The sequence below is a fragment of the Leptopilina heterotoma genome, unplaced genomic scaffold (assembly GCF_015476425.1).
Source record: "Leptopilina heterotoma isolate Lh14 unplaced genomic scaffold, ASM1547642v1 Lhet_22, whole genome shotgun sequence".
Classification (NCBI taxonomy): Eukaryota; Metazoa; Arthropoda; class Insecta; order Hymenoptera; family Figitidae; genus Leptopilina; species Leptopilina heterotoma.
Window position 1 is genome coordinate 690,405 of NW_025110937.1, and position 14,262 is coordinate 704,666.

At 24.0% G+C, this 14,262-nt stretch overlaps 5 protein-coding genes across 5 annotated transcripts; 4 read left to right on the forward strand and 1 right to left on the reverse strand.

Annotated features, from left to right (window-relative positions):
• Nucleotides 1-377: 377 nt before the first annotated feature.
• Nucleotides 378-2,279, reverse strand: LOC122502017 (drosulfakinins). Its single transcript, XM_043611858.1, has 3 exons — nucleotides 2,140-2,279; nucleotides 1,653-1,794; nucleotides 378-665 (listed from the first exon to the last, which is right to left on the reverse strand). The coding sequence occupies exons 2-3, from the start codon at nucleotides 1,784-1,786 to the stop codon at nucleotides 512-514; spliced, it is 288 nt and encodes a 95-aa protein (XP_043467793.1). The 5' UTR covers nucleotides 1,787-1,794; nucleotides 2,140-2,279; the 3' UTR covers nucleotides 378-511.
• LOC122502015 lies at nucleotides 2,070-3,892 on the forward strand. The gene is made up of 2 exons (XM_043611857.1): nucleotides 2,070-2,190; nucleotides 2,915-3,892. Exon 2 carries the CDS (start codon nucleotides 3,002-3,004, stop codon nucleotides 3,725-3,727), a length of 726 nt encoding a protein of 241 aa, XP_043467792.1. The 5' UTR covers nucleotides 2,070-2,190; nucleotides 2,915-3,001; the 3' UTR covers nucleotides 3,728-3,892.
• A 131-nt stretch (nucleotides 3,893-4,023) lies between these two features.
• Nucleotides 4,024-8,834, forward strand: LOC122502014 (tetraspanin-7-like). The gene is made up of 5 exons (XM_043611856.1): nucleotides 4,024-4,295; nucleotides 5,099-5,287; nucleotides 6,926-7,096; nucleotides 7,303-7,434; nucleotides 7,707-8,834. Exons 1-5 carry the CDS (start codon nucleotides 4,212-4,214, stop codon nucleotides 7,860-7,862), a joined length of 732 nt encoding a protein of 243 aa, XP_043467791.1. The 5' UTR covers nucleotides 4,024-4,211; the 3' UTR covers nucleotides 7,863-8,834.
• A 1,218-nt stretch (nucleotides 8,835-10,052) lies between these two features.
• On the forward strand, nucleotides 10,053-11,487 carry LOC122502019 (mitochondrial GTPase 1). Its single transcript, XM_043611862.1, has 2 exons — nucleotides 10,053-10,195; nucleotides 10,438-11,487. Exon 2 carries the CDS (start codon nucleotides 10,460-10,462, stop codon nucleotides 11,423-11,425), a length of 966 nt encoding a protein of 321 aa, XP_043467797.1. The 5' UTR covers nucleotides 10,053-10,195; nucleotides 10,438-10,459; the 3' UTR covers nucleotides 11,426-11,487.
• A 316-nt stretch (nucleotides 11,488-11,803) lies between these two features.
• On the forward strand, nucleotides 11,804-14,149 carry LOC122502021 (alpha-methylacyl-CoA racemase). The gene is made up of 5 exons (XM_043611866.1): nucleotides 11,804-11,967; nucleotides 12,124-12,403; nucleotides 12,606-12,888; nucleotides 13,170-13,416; nucleotides 13,481-14,149. Exons 2-5 carry the CDS (start codon nucleotides 12,296-12,298, stop codon nucleotides 13,989-13,991), a joined length of 1,149 nt encoding a protein of 382 aa, XP_043467801.1. The 5' UTR covers nucleotides 11,804-11,967; nucleotides 12,124-12,295; the 3' UTR covers nucleotides 13,992-14,149.
• The last annotated feature ends 113 nt before the right edge of the window (nucleotides 14,150-14,262 follow it).

The window sequence follows — 14,262 nt, forward strand, 5'->3', positions numbered from 1 at the left end:
AGATTCAAAAACGAAAAGAATAACAAAATACACAAAAAAAGAGAGTCAGAAAACGTCTTGGAAAAAAGCACAAAAATATTCTCATATTAAAATAAAAATGGTAAGTTCAGAAAAATTTCTCCTCATTTCAATTAAATATATTATTAATTTAACTTTTAATTAACTTTAAATATTTAAATTAACATTAATTTAACTTTCAATTAACTTTAAGTTTAAATTAAAGTCTTGGTTTGATTAACGTCATAAGTTTTGATTAACTTTAAACTTAAATTAACATTAATTCAACTTTCACTCAACATTAAATTAAAGAAACAATTATTTTTTCATTATTATTTATTGTCGGAAAGATTTTTTTTTATAATTTCTACAAGGGTTGAGTTTTTATTTTTTTTTCATTCTAGGGGGATGTTAAAAAAAGAAATAATTATACGTGTTGATAAATTTTTGGATCCACATTTTCAAAAAATAATAATTTACAGAGTAACTATTTTAATCGCAATGGTTCTTTTTTTTATTGTTGATTTCTACCGAAACGAAGATGTCCATAATCTTCAAATTGATCACGTTTGCCAAATCTCATGTGGCCGTAATCGTCAAATTTTTGCCGTTTATTGGGATGTGGTATGTCTTCGTCTTCATCGAAAATTTGATCCTCCACTGCGAACCTTGATAGAGAAATTATATAAACTCTTGTTGAATTAATAATTAAAAGTTTTTTAAAATTATTTTAAACAATTAAATGAGTTTTAAGTTTTTTCTACTTTCTTTTTTGTAAATTAATTTCATTTTTTTATGAAATTTTTTAATTGTATTTTTCTATTCATTTTCTATTCTGTTATTTTCTTTTTTTTGTGACTTAATTTTATTTTTTTATTAAATTTTCAAGTCAATAGAAATTTTTAATTTACTTTCTCTATTTGTTCTCTAATCTATTTTTTTTCGCTTTTTTATGAGTTGATTTTACTTTTTTAATGAAATTTTTAATTTGTTTCTTTCTATTTATTTTCGATTCTATTTTCTTTTTTGTGAATTCATTTTATTTCTTTTATGAAATTTCCAATATAAAATGTTTAATTTGTTTTTTCTATTTATTTTCTATTCTATTTTCTTTTTTTGTGAATTGATTTTATTTTTTCATGAAATTTTCAATAGAAAATGTTTAATTTGTTTTTTCTATTCTATTTTCTTTTTCTTTGTGTCTTTTTTTAAGTTAATTTTATTTTTCTATGAAGTTTTTAATTTGTTTTCTGCTATTTATTTTCTATTCTATTTTCTTTTTTTGTTATCTTTTTTGTGAACTGATTTTATCTTATGAAATTTTGAATTTGTTTTTTTCTAATATTATTTTTCGATTCTATTTTCTTTCTTTTGTTTTTTTTGTGAGTTGATTTTATTTTGTATATAAAATTTCTATTTCATATTGAATTAGTAATTAAATTATTAAAATAATGATAAAATAAAAAATATTAAAAAATCTTAAATATATTTTAGAAAGAAAATATTTAGATAGAAAAATATTAAAAATATGATTATTTTTATTATTGTTATTAAAGATTAAAGTATTTTCTGACTAAAAAATATATTTTGATTGATTAAGAAAGTCTTTAAAACTGAAAGTTTCTAATTAATAATTTAGACAATTAATTTTTTACCTGGGAAATAATGGAAGATTGTGAAATATTCTAGGACGAACTGAAAGATGTTCCGAGTTCGATTTAGTCTCAGTTTTGCCGAAAAGTAACCAAATGGTCGCCAAAGTTAAAAACATTCTAGTTAACTGGTTCATTTCCGTTTCTAAAATTACAAAATTGTTATTTAATTTCGTTTTTAATTTAGTAATATTCTAATTTTTCTTTAATTTTAATTTTTTTTTAGTTTTTCTTTTCTATTTTTAATCTATTTTCATTTTATTATTTTTCAATTTTATTCTTTCTTAATTTTAATTTTTTTTGAATTTTAACCTTCTTTAATTTCAACTTTCTTTAATTTATATTTTAATTTTAATCTTCTTTAATTTATACTTTAATTTTCTTTAATTTTAATTTAAACAATTTATTTTTCACAGAACTATAACAATCACTGTTCGACGAACACTTGAGAAAAAAAAAGTAATTGAGAAAAATCGCAAGTGGAACTCACCTGGAAGAAAAGAAGTGTACAAGAGGAAAAGTTGAACGATGAGCGACTGAGGTAGTTGGACCAATTTTTATCTGCTTATATACCAAGAAGTGCAGATTCCCAGGAGGGTTGAATTTTTTCTTTAATCTCTTCATCTTCTTTTTTCTATTCTTTATATTGAGATGCGACAAACAATTTTTTTCCACTTTTAACATGCTACTTGTAAATCTCATTGATATTCCATGCTTGCAATTTTTTTTCTCAAATGATCGACAGCTTCTTTAACAATATTATCAACGCCCCCAATAATTTCCCGCCCTTTATTTTTCATATTTTTTCAAATTTCACTTTAATTCATATTGACAAGAGAGAATGATTAAAATAACAATAGAATACTATAGGGCTTTTCTTTCTCTAGAAACTTTCTACTTTTTCAATTTGAAATTCTCAAAAGAAATTTTCTAGTCTCTGTGAATAAAAATTTACTTCATTTTCTGAAAACTAATTCAAAATTGCATTAATTTTTTCAATATTGGTAAAAATTAGGTCTTTTTTCATTTCTTTGATAGAAAATTAAATAGAAAAAAAATGTTAATTTGGAAAAAAGTGTAGAAAATTGGAAATGTCGAACTTTTATTATTTTCTAATTTAACGTAGAGTTACTTGGCTTCATTGAGACAAATAAAATTCGCCTTGATCGGGTGAATTTCGAATTGGGAAAATTTACGTCATTGACATTGGAAATGAAGGTCAAATGAGATTAAACAATTCTTTTAACGGCTTCTGCTCTTTCTAGGTCTTCAACGTAAGTGATAAAAAGTCTTTGATTTTCGTCGAGTGCGATCATTGCTGACTGACGAGTCGCTCCGTGAAAATATATAAAATGACAGTGACAATGAATTTGGAAACACGACAACGAGCATTCACCGAATGGTGGAGCGAGGAAACGGAATATCTTTTTCAAAGAATCGAACACTGGGCCGCTTGTGCAAAAGGATATAATCGTCTTCGTTCGCAAAAAATTCCCCGCAGTCAAACGACAATGAAAGAGGAAAATTCATCATCGTTATCATCTCGCTGGAGTATCGCTGGCAATAAACTCTTCATTGAAGAATCATCATTCAACCCTCGCCTTCAGCCTTTAAATCGTTCTCATGCTCGTCAATTGCAACACGAGGAATTAAAACTAAATTGTTGTGGTACCTTGAATTATCGATCAAATGGAAAATTAGACAGCAATTGCCTCGAGACTTATAGTTACGATCATAGTATTTATTTCAAGACAATTGGCGATTTAAAGAAGAGTCGTGATTCAAGTCCTGCGAAACTCGAGAAAAATCACTGCGAAAGAAGAGATTCAGAATCGATCAATGACGAATTTGAACATTACTCGAGAATTAATAATCCAGACGAAAATGCAAATTACGAGGAGGAACAAGAAAAAGGGGAAAATTCGAATAAAATCGGCAAATATCAACAAGTAGCGAGCGATGAAATTTGGCCAGGGGTTTTGGTGACCTATAGGAAGAATATCGATCCAACCTCATCACCCCATCGATATGTGGAATCAGTGAGTGGGAGTGATTGTTATTTTCTTCCCGGGATATGATTAAACAACGAGAAATTTCTGACGAGAATTTCTGACAAGTATAATAATTCTCTAGAATTATTTCGATACAATTTTGATCAATCAAGATCGAAGAATTTTTTCAAGAATTTCCACTTTTATCATCAAAAAATAAATGGCGGTAAAAAAAGACCCATTTTTTTCGAAAAGGAAAAAATTCCAAAATTTTGAAGAATCTAATATCTAATTTAAGAATTTCTAATAATGATAATTCTCAATCTCTTCTTTTTTTCTGCAAATCTTTCAATTTCATTATTTAGGCAATTTTATTTTTAGAAAACTAATGTTGAATGTATATTTCGCTTATAATTTCAACGCATGCGTTTCTACGAAAGGAACTACGCACGCGTTCATGTTGACAAATCGATTCTTCAAAGGCAATATTCCTCTCCGTTGTGTGTGCACAAAGTTGTATTTTCAAAGCGCAAAAGAGTAGAAAAATTAGTGATTAAAGAGAAGAAAAAAAATGGCAATGGGAAAACGATTGGAAAATGTTGCTGCTACGGCATGCATGACAACATTATTGATGCTCTTCAATTTTGTTTTTCTGGTAAGAAAATTTCTTTTTTACATTTTATTTCCTCTTTTTTTCTTCTTACAATTGCCTGGTCCAGAGATGATTTTCCGCCAGGATTAAACCACTTTTTCTCAGTAACTAAATTGTTTTTTTTAATTATTCTTTTTGATTTTTGATTTAAAATTTTATTTTTAATAATAAAGATAAAAAAAATTCATTCTTTTTCATTATCGAGAAAATTTTTCTCATTTCTCTTGTTTTGATGTAAATGGATGCGCGGAAATTGGTAGATTTTGGAGAAAATAAAAACAAGATGAATGAAAAAGTAAAGGGATAAATGTTAGAAAAATATTATTGATAAATCTGAATTGTGTTAATATTATTATCTCGATCGTTTTAGTGCTAAAAATCGTAAAATTAAAAATAATTTAGTAAGAAATGTTTTAAAATTCCTAATTTAAAAATTTAAATAAATGAAATAAGAAGAAGTGAAATCAAGTGAAATAAAATGAAGCAAAATTAAATGATTTTAATCGAAATTAAATGAAATTAATTAAAATAAAATAAAATTGATCGAAACTAAATAAATTAAATCGAATTATAAAAATTGAATTAAATTAAACAAATTAAAATTACACTAAATGAATAAAATTAAAATTAATCAAAAAATTAATAATTATAAATAATCGTCTTGATTAGTTAAAAATTTGAAATTAAATTTCTATAAAATAATAGAATTTCAGAAAATTTTGATGTTCGATTAAAAAGTAAAGAGTTAATTTTTTATTTCGTCGATAATATTAATAATAATTTACTAATTGAAGATTATTTTTCAGTCCTCGGGAATATTAATGCTATTTATTGGGATAGCTATGAGGTTGCAATTGAGAGATTACGTTGATTCAAATACGGAGGGAAGTGGAGCCGCTTTATTGGCATTAGCTTTTTTAGGAGCAATTGTCGTTATTGCTGCGATTCTTGCCTGTTGCTGCACAGCTCGAGGACATCCCGCTCTGCTTTATCTGGTAAATTAACGATACTTTCATTCATTTAAACTATAAAGCGCGACAATTTTTTTTTTCATTTTAAATAGCCAAACGTTTATTTACATTTTTTATAGGTACAATAGTTTGCTGATTTCTTATGTAAATAATTTTTTTTTTAAGTTTAAATTTTTTACTCTCTTTTTTCAAAATTAGGAAAAATTCTAATTCTATAATTACAAAATATTAATTTATCAATAAATAAATAAATGAAATTCAATTTCTATTAATAAATAATAAATAGAAAAAATAATATATAAAATAAAAATTATTTTATAATTATAAATATTTTTAATATTATTATGACTATTATAATAATTACTATTATTATTATTATTATTATTGCTTTTATCACTTGTACTCAAATGTAACTCGCGCTTGCGCCTGAAATGTGGGATTTAATTTGTTATTATTATGCAAATTGCAAATAATTTATTTTCAAATATCAACTTCAATTTTTGAAATTCAGATTCGACATTTAAGATGATTTAGTTATTCACTAATTAATTGTAATTATTTATTATTTTCAGAATATTAATAAAATTCTTTGAAACAATTCAAATATTTTTTTAAATTTTAATAAAATTTCTCAAAAGAATTCAATTATTTAAAAAATTTTGATAAAATTCAATTATTTTCATAAATAATACAATTCTTCGCAAAAATTCAATTATTTTCATAAATAGTTCAATTCTTTACAAGAATTCAATTATTTTTAGAAATTTTAATTAAATTCTCTATAAAAATTCAATTATTTTCATAAATAGTAAAATTCTTCGCAAGAATTCAATTATTTTTCAAAATTTTGAAAAAATTTTTCTCAAAAATTCAATTATTTTCAAAAATATTAGTGAAATTCTTCGCAAAAATTCAATTATTTTCATAAATAGTAAAATTCTTAACAAGAATTCAATTATTTCTAAAAATTTTTAAAAAAATTCCGAATGAAAAATTCAATTATTTTCATAAATAATAAAATTCTTAGCAAAAATTCAATTATTTCGGTAAATATTTAAATTCTTCACAAGAATTAAATTATTTTTAGAAATAATAAAATTCTGCAGAAAAATTCAATTATTTTCATAAATACAGTAAAATTCTTCGCAATAATTCAATTATTTCCAAAAATTTTGATAAAATTCTTTAGAAGAATTCAATTAACTTCTGATAAATATTTATTTAATTTTTTGAAAGAATTCATTTATTTTCAATAGCTTTTAATACAATTCTTCGAAACAATATTTAATTCTTTTCAAACATTTTTATAAAATTTTTTGTTTAAGAATTAAATTATTTCAGTTTCGGAATATTAAATTAAAAAAATTAGAATATAATTTTTCTTACACGAATGTAGTCTTTTAAAACTAAAAAAATCCACCTATTAACGAATAAGTATGGAAAATAATATTATTTTCTAAATAAGTAAATAATAATAAACTGCATCTAAATAAATCTGAATTTAGTTGAACAAAATTGCTTGTTCAACTAAGCTCAGGTTTATTTAAATTATTTTATGAAAATTAATTTTTTAATGATTTATTTCTTTAAATAATAATTTATAATTTTTTAGTATTTATATTTTATTCTTTAACTATTTTAACAATTATTTTCTTTTTCAAGTACGGAGCGTTTTTGGCCGCGACTGCTCTACTCGAATTGGGAGCTGGCGCTTCAGTTTACTCTTATAGAAGCACATTAACCGAAGGATTTGATCAAGGACTGAATTATAGTCTGGACGCCTATACAGACAGTAATCCGAGGACCACTCATGTCGATTTTATGCAAAGCACGGTAAATTAATTTAAATTACATTGTAAATTAAATTCAAATTATTTTATTTCTACTTCTCCTAATTTAATAAACTAAGTTTTATTCTTTGGAGTAAAATTGCTATATTAGTATTAGTTTACTCTCCCCTTTCTCATCAATTGTAAATTAAATGTTATTTTGCACCTACATAATATTTTTATTAACAAAATAAATTTGTTTATTTTCAGTTACAATGCTGTGGTAATAAGGCGTACTCTGATTGGTACAATTTAAAGCATCCGCAAGCTGTTCCACTTTCATGCTGCAAAGTACCAAGCGAAGAATGCTTAACAAATGATCTAAAAAAAATTTACACCCAGGCAGGAAAAGATTTATTAATCTTACTTTTTCCTTTTATTTCCTCTCTTTTGTTTTTTTTTCTTCATAAATTCGTTTTCTGTATATAAAATACTAATTTTCTAACGTGAATTAATTTATACGTAGACAAAATTTAAGGCAATGTAGATTTTCCTTTTTTTCAATTCTAATTGATTAGTTTTTATTAATTTATTTTAATACACGAAAAGAATTTATATTTTTTAACATAAAGTTAAAAAAAAATTCCAATAAATAATTTTTTTTTCCATTTCAGGGCTGCTACAATCGAGTGACTGAATTGATAAGCAATAATGTTGGAATCGTTGCTGCCAGCGCAATTGCATTTGCATTTTTCCCATTAATTGGAGTACTTTTGGCCTGTTGTCTTGCTAATAATATTAATAAAGCGAAATACGAGCAAGTGGCCTAGCCCGAATAATTTCGGGAGATTTCTCTCCAACAATTGTGAATAATTTTAACTCAATTTTAAATCAACAAGCATTTCAAAAAATGTTATTCGTAGAATGAAATCCTATAATCTTCATTCAATTTAAGAAAAAAAAAGTAATGAAAGAAAGAATCTGATTGAATTAAAAATAAAAAAAAGACAAAAAAAAATGTAAAAAAAATACAGAGAAAGAAAATGAAAAACCCCAGAAAACACTTATAGATTAGAATTTGATGAAATGTATAACAATTAGGTGACAATTTAAAAAAAATGAAAAATGATACGTAATTGTTATAAATGTGACTGTGTTTGCTGGGCAATGGCACGATATTCAGCAAACTAATGTGATAATTATTCCAGAGTACCACAATATTATTATATAATTATTATTTCTTATACAAATTAAAATTGAGTCTTTCATTGTTAAATCTTGTTAATTTTGTATTTCTTTTCATTGCAATATATCTTCTTTTAGACAAAAATATTTTTTTAGACAAAAAAATATTTTTGTCTAAAAGAAAATATATTGCAATGAAAAAAATTAATTTTCGAAATTAACATTTTCCAATGATCGACTCAATTATATTAGATGTATATTATTAAAAGTAGTTATATTATATTTATTAGAGAATATTATACATATAAATTTTGTAAATTATTCCAAGGTTTAGTCAAAACCATAAAACGAATTAGTTTACTTAAAAGTAAAGCTTTATGAAAAAAAAAGAATATATAAAATATTTTGTTAATAATATTGAATCTGTTTCTGTAAGTATTGTAATATATATATGCGATATAATTGTTTAAGTTACGATCAGATTCTATCTATACAGCGAGATATATATAATATTTAAAAAAAAAAATTAAAAATTATACCTTTATCGTCTTCTCTGTCTGATGCTCATAAGTCAATTATTTTCTTTTTACTTGTTTTAAATGAATTTAAAGAAAATACATATTTTATTTGTACAATTGCAACAATAACAATAACAACAACAACAAAAGTAAACACATTTAAGGACAGATATTGTACTTAAAAAGTATTTTAATATTCGGATGTTGTCTATTAAAAAAAATATATATCTATCCTTATCAAAATGTTAATTACTTTTACAATTTTAATTCATTTTATCCGGATTTCTGTAAATAAAAAAAATTTAACATTTTCTTTAAACTAGATTATTTATTTTTAAGTAAATCTGTTCTATAAATCTATATTTGTAAAAAATAAATAAATAAAATGTTAAGTACGAAATTTTATTTATTATAATGAGAAATTTGAAATAATTTAATTTTTGGGTAGAATTTTATTTAAATTTTTGAAAATAATTGAAGTGCTTCAAAGAACTTTATACTTGAATTTTTCGAAATACATAATTAAATTCTTTCAAATAATTTAATTGAAATTGTATTAAAAATAATTCAATTTTATAAAAAAATTTTATTAAAATGTTTAAAAATAATTGAATTCTTGCAAAAAATAAACTCTTCTCAACAATTCAATTATTTAAAAATTTTAATTAATAAACTGCTTTGAAAAAATTTAATTATTTACAAATTTTAATAAATTCTTCACAAAAATTCAATTATTTGCAAATTTGAATAAAATTTTTCGCAAGAATTCAATTATTTTTAAACATTTCAATACAATTGTTTATAAAATTCAATTATTTTTGAAAATATAATAATATTTTTTGCAGGATTAATTATTTTAAAAAATTATTAGATAAAATTTTAAAATATTATTAACAAAAATTAATGGAATTTTATAACAAAAATTTATTAAAATGTTTTAAAATAATTGAATTCTTGCGAAGAATTTTATTAAAATTTGCAAATAATTGAATTTTTGTGAAGAATTTATTTAAATTTGCTAATAATTGAATTTTTGTGAAGAATTTTATTATTTATGAGAATAATAAATTAACAATTAATTAGTTTAATAATAAGTAAATATTTTTAAAAATTTTGAATCTATAAATTAATTCAAAAATCAAAGTATTTAAATATAAAAAATTGTATAATTTTAAATAATAATAATAATAATAAATTGAATATTAAACTAATTAAATTATTAGAAAATTTAATAAATTAATTAATTTTTGAATTTTTTGAAGTTTTAATTTTTAATATTTCCTACCAGGGGGCGCAAATATTTTAGGTTAGGTTCAGTTTTATGTTATTTTTATGGATTGCACGTGAATTGTTGACATTTACATTTTAGTTTTACTTGTATTTGGATGTAAACTAATGGAAAAGAAACCAATTTTGTATAATTCTGTGTTAAAATTACTGTAAATCGTCTTGATTATCATGTAAGAATTATTTCGTTAATTTAAAAATTATTTAAATGCCCATTTCTGTTTTGTTATGTTTATACTCTGTTTACTATTATGAAGTGTATGAATTATGATTTATACTTATTATTATGATTATTATCATACTTATTAATATATTATATTTTACTATTCAGTAATTTTTCATAAATTTATGTCCTAATTATCACATTAATTTATTTTTCAATGTCGTTAAATTAATATGTTAAACATTTTTTCAGACAACAAAGTACAAACATCATAATGTCATCGATAATAAGAAAACAAGTAACTTATGGTTTTCGAAAGACCTTTTTAACCGACAGAAAAGACTTTCTACAGTGGTTTCCAGGTCACATGGGCAAAGGTTTGCGGCAAATGCAACAAAAATTAAAAAACATTGATTTAATAATCGAAGTAACGGACGCAAGAGTTCCATTATCAGGCCGTTGTCATGAATTAAAAAATATTCTAGGCGACATAAAACCACATATTTATGTACTAAATAAAATCGATTTAACGGATATGGAACATACAAATCAAGCCATCGATCGTCTAAAGAAGGATGGTGTGAAAAATATTGTCGTAACAAATTTCAAAGATCAAACATGTAAGGGCATGAAATCCCTACTTCCATTGGCAATGAATCTCATAAATAAATCCGAACGTTTTAATCGTGAGAATGAATGTGAATTTAGCATAATGGTGGTTGGCATTCCAAATGTGGGAAAATCATCGCTAATCAATCGCCTACGTAATAATCATCTTAAGAAGGGAAATGCCGCTGCTGTTGGTGCTGTTGCCGGCATTACACGTTCGGTGATGACGAGAATAAAAATAAAGGAAAATATTTATCTCGTCGATACGCCGGGTATTTTATCGCCTGAAATTAGAGATATTCAGGGTGGATTGAAATTATCATTGGCTGGCTGTATTTTGGATCATTTAGTTGGGCCGGAAAAAATGGCAGACTATTTATTATTTTGGTTAAATAAGCAGGGACGATTTGAGTATGTGGAGAAATTTCAATTACTCGAACCAAATGATAATATATTCGATGTTCTCGGTCAGATTGCTGTTAATTTAAATAAAACGATCAAATTGAAAAACTTTGATAATAAAATTATCGTGAAACCAAATTATGCTTATGCAGCTGAACTTTTTATCAAGGCATTTCGATATGGTGAATTAGGATTGTATTGTTTAGATCAAGATATTTTGGTTCGTTAATTTATATAGTTAAAGGCATTTTTTCTATTAAGTTGTAAATAAATGTATATAGACAATTCAAAGAGTTATTTCTCAGTCTTTTGCATTTTAATTGCATTAACAATTTCAAAATTTAATACTTTAGAGTTTAATAATTCAATACTTTGAATTATAATAATTTAATACTTTGAATTATAATAATTTAATACTTTCAAATATAATAATTTAATACTTTGGAATTTAATTAATAATTCAATACTTTGGAATTTAATAATTTAATACTTTGGAATTTAATAAATAAATACTTCGGAATTTAATACTATCGAATAAAATAAATAGCAATTATTAAATTTATTTCTGAAATTTTTAACATTGATAAAGAAAGGTGCAAAATTTTTAAGTAACACTCTTCGTTATCAACAGAACCTGCGGCATTTTATCATATGCGCATTCAAATAACTATTTACATGAATTACAATCCCATTACAATGTATTAAAAATTATTCAATTAGAAAAAAAATTCAAGTTAACAATGTTTAAACATGGCATACTTGTTCCTTTAGGTAAAAAAAGAATATTTACAAAGTTTTCCATTTCAGTTATCGCACTTTGAACTCTAATCTAAATGCACATAACCTTCATATCAAGTTTTTTGTGTTTTTATAATAAATTTCTTTTTGAAAATCATAAATAATTTTATTATCAATTACATTCAACAGTTTTATTATATCAATTTGCAATGAATTATACTTGACGTGATTTTGCAATATTTTCTGAAGTCCAAAAACTTTGAAATAAGAAATAACAATAATAAAAATTTAACAACAATAAAATTTACCAAATTGTTCTGATTATAAATAAATTGGCAATTAATAATTAGAAAAAATAAAAATGCCTTTGAAGGGGATAAAAGTTTTGGAAATGGCAGGACTTGCTCCTGGTCCATTTTGTGGAATGATTTTAGCCGATTTTGGAGCAACAGTCACGAAAATTGAACGTGTGAGTTATTTAATTATTTTCTTCAAGCAAATTATCGAATAATTTTATTATTTGTGATATTAATTAACATTATTAATTTTTTACTATTAATATTAATTAATAAGTATTAATTTTTTATTGTTACTAATTAATATTATTAATCTTTTTTTATTGTTAATAGTTAATATTACCTATTAATTCTTTTAATTGCAATTTGTTTTAGATTGGGGAAAATATTTTTCCTGATTGTCTAAGTAACGGGAAAAAATCGATTTCTTTGGATTTGAAGAACGAAAGAGGAATTGAAATTGTAAAAAAATTATCTATGAAAAGTGATGTGATTATAGATCCCTTTAGAAAAGGAGTTATGGAAAAGCTTAAAATTGGACCTGAAGATTTAATGAAGACGAATAAGAAATTAATTTACGCGAGATTAACTGGTTATGGACAATATGGATCATTTGCTGATTGTGCAGGACATGATATCAATTATTTAAGTTTGTCTGGTAAAAATTTCCTCATTTTTAAACAGATTCATTTTTAATTTAAATCATTGAATTGAATTCCTCCAAAGAAATTTATCAGAATTTTTGAAAATAATTAAATTTTTTTGAATGAATTCTATTAAAAATTTTGAAAACAATTACGTTTTATAAAAATAAATAAATTCTTCCAAAAAATGTTATTATTTATGAGAATAATTGAATTGTCTTGAAGAATTTTTGAAAATAATGAAGTTGATATTTAAAAATTAAATTCTAATTTTAATTAAAAAATCTTTTTCCAGGATTGCTTTCACTATTCGGTCGTCACCATGAAAATCCCATACCACCTGCAAATGTGATAAGCGATTTCGGAGGAGGTGGTTTAATGTGTGCCTTGGGAATTATTTTAGCACTCTTTGATCGCTCAAAAACACAAATGGGACAAATTATTGACGCAAACATGGTCGAAGGCACCGCATATTTAGGAAGTTGGATATTCAGATCGCAAAATGTTGCCGCATTATGGGGCCAACCTAGAGGAAAAAATATGTACGATTTTTTTACATTTCGAACGACACCTAAAAAAAAATTTAACATTTTATTTTCTTTTCAGCTTAGATACAGGATCTCATTTTTATAACACCTATGAAACAAAGGATGGACAATATATGTCAGTGGGTGCGATAGAACCAAAATTTTACGCAATTTTACTAGAAAAATTAGAATTGACTGAAGACGATTGTCCCCAATTTGTTGATTTTGAGGAAAATAAGAGAAAATTGGAAAAAATATTCAAACAAAAGACACAGGAAGAATGGTATAAAATATTTGATTATTCTGATGCTTGTGTGACACCGGTTCTAACATTGGACAAAGTGAAAAATCATTCGCATAATAAGGAGAGAGGTACTTTTTCCCTTGATGATGATGAAACTTTAATTCCAAATCCAGCACCAAAATTGTCTAGAACTCCTGGATTGTCAAATGGTTCAAGATATTCTTTCACGAACACTGGAGAACATACTCTAGAAATTCTTGCTGCCCTTGGATATAATTCTTCCGAAATTAATAATTTTATCTCGTCCGGAATTGTTTACTCAGCTAAGAAACAAGCAAAACTCTAATAATGCGGGAGATTTTTCAAGAAATGAAAAAAGGGATCAATTTGATCTTAAACGAAGAATGTAAAGCATCGAGATATTAAAAAATTATTTTATTTAAAAATTATACAGATATTTTATACACTTTCTACACAAGACTAATAAATAATATTTTAAATGGATTTTCGAAAATAATTTCGACTACGATTGTCAATTAAATAATCCAAAAATATTTAATTTATATTAAATTTTTAATTAATCGACTGGCAAAATTATTAATTGCTTAATTTGCAAT

Bases quoted from the DNA above. Each gene is read 5' to 3' on its own strand.
- LOC122502021 (XM_043611866.1), top strand. From the start codon at position 12,296: ATGCCTTTGAAGGGGATAAAAGTTTTGGAAATGGCAGGACTTGCTCCT. The intron at 12,889-13,169 runs GTAAAAATTTCC...ATCTTTTTCCAG, and splicing joins CAATTATTTAAGTTTGTCTG to GATTGCTTTCACTATTCGGT. The intron at 13,417-13,480 runs GTACGATTTTTT...TTTTCTTTTCAG, and splicing joins CAACCTAGAGGAAAAAATAT to CTTAGATACAGGATCTCATT.
- LOC122502015 (XM_043611857.1), top strand. From the start codon at position 3,002: ATGACAGTGACAATGAATTTGGAAACACGACAACGAGCATTCACCGAA.
- LOC122502014 (XM_043611856.1), top strand. From the start codon at position 4,212: ATGGCAATGGGAAAACGATTGGAAAATGTTGCTGCTACGGCATGCATG. The intron at 5,288-6,925 runs GTAAATTAACGA...TTCTTTTTCAAG, and splicing joins ATCCCGCTCTGCTTTATCTG to TACGGAGCGTTTTTGGCCGC. The intron at 7,435-7,706 runs GCAGGAAAAGAT...TTTCCATTTCAG, and splicing joins TAAAAAAAATTTACACCCAG to GGCTGCTACAATCGAGTGAC.
- LOC122502017 (XM_043611858.1), bottom strand. From the start codon at position 1,786: ATGAACCAGTTAACTAGAATGTTTTTAACTTTGGCGACCATTTGGTTA. The intron at 666-1,652 runs GTAAAAAATTAA...TTCTCTATCAAG, and splicing joins AATCTTCCATTATTTCCCAG to GTTCGCAGTGGAGGATCAAA.
- LOC122502019 (XM_043611862.1), top strand. From the start codon at position 10,460: ATGTCATCGATAATAAGAAAACAAGTAACTTATGGTTTTCGAAAGACC.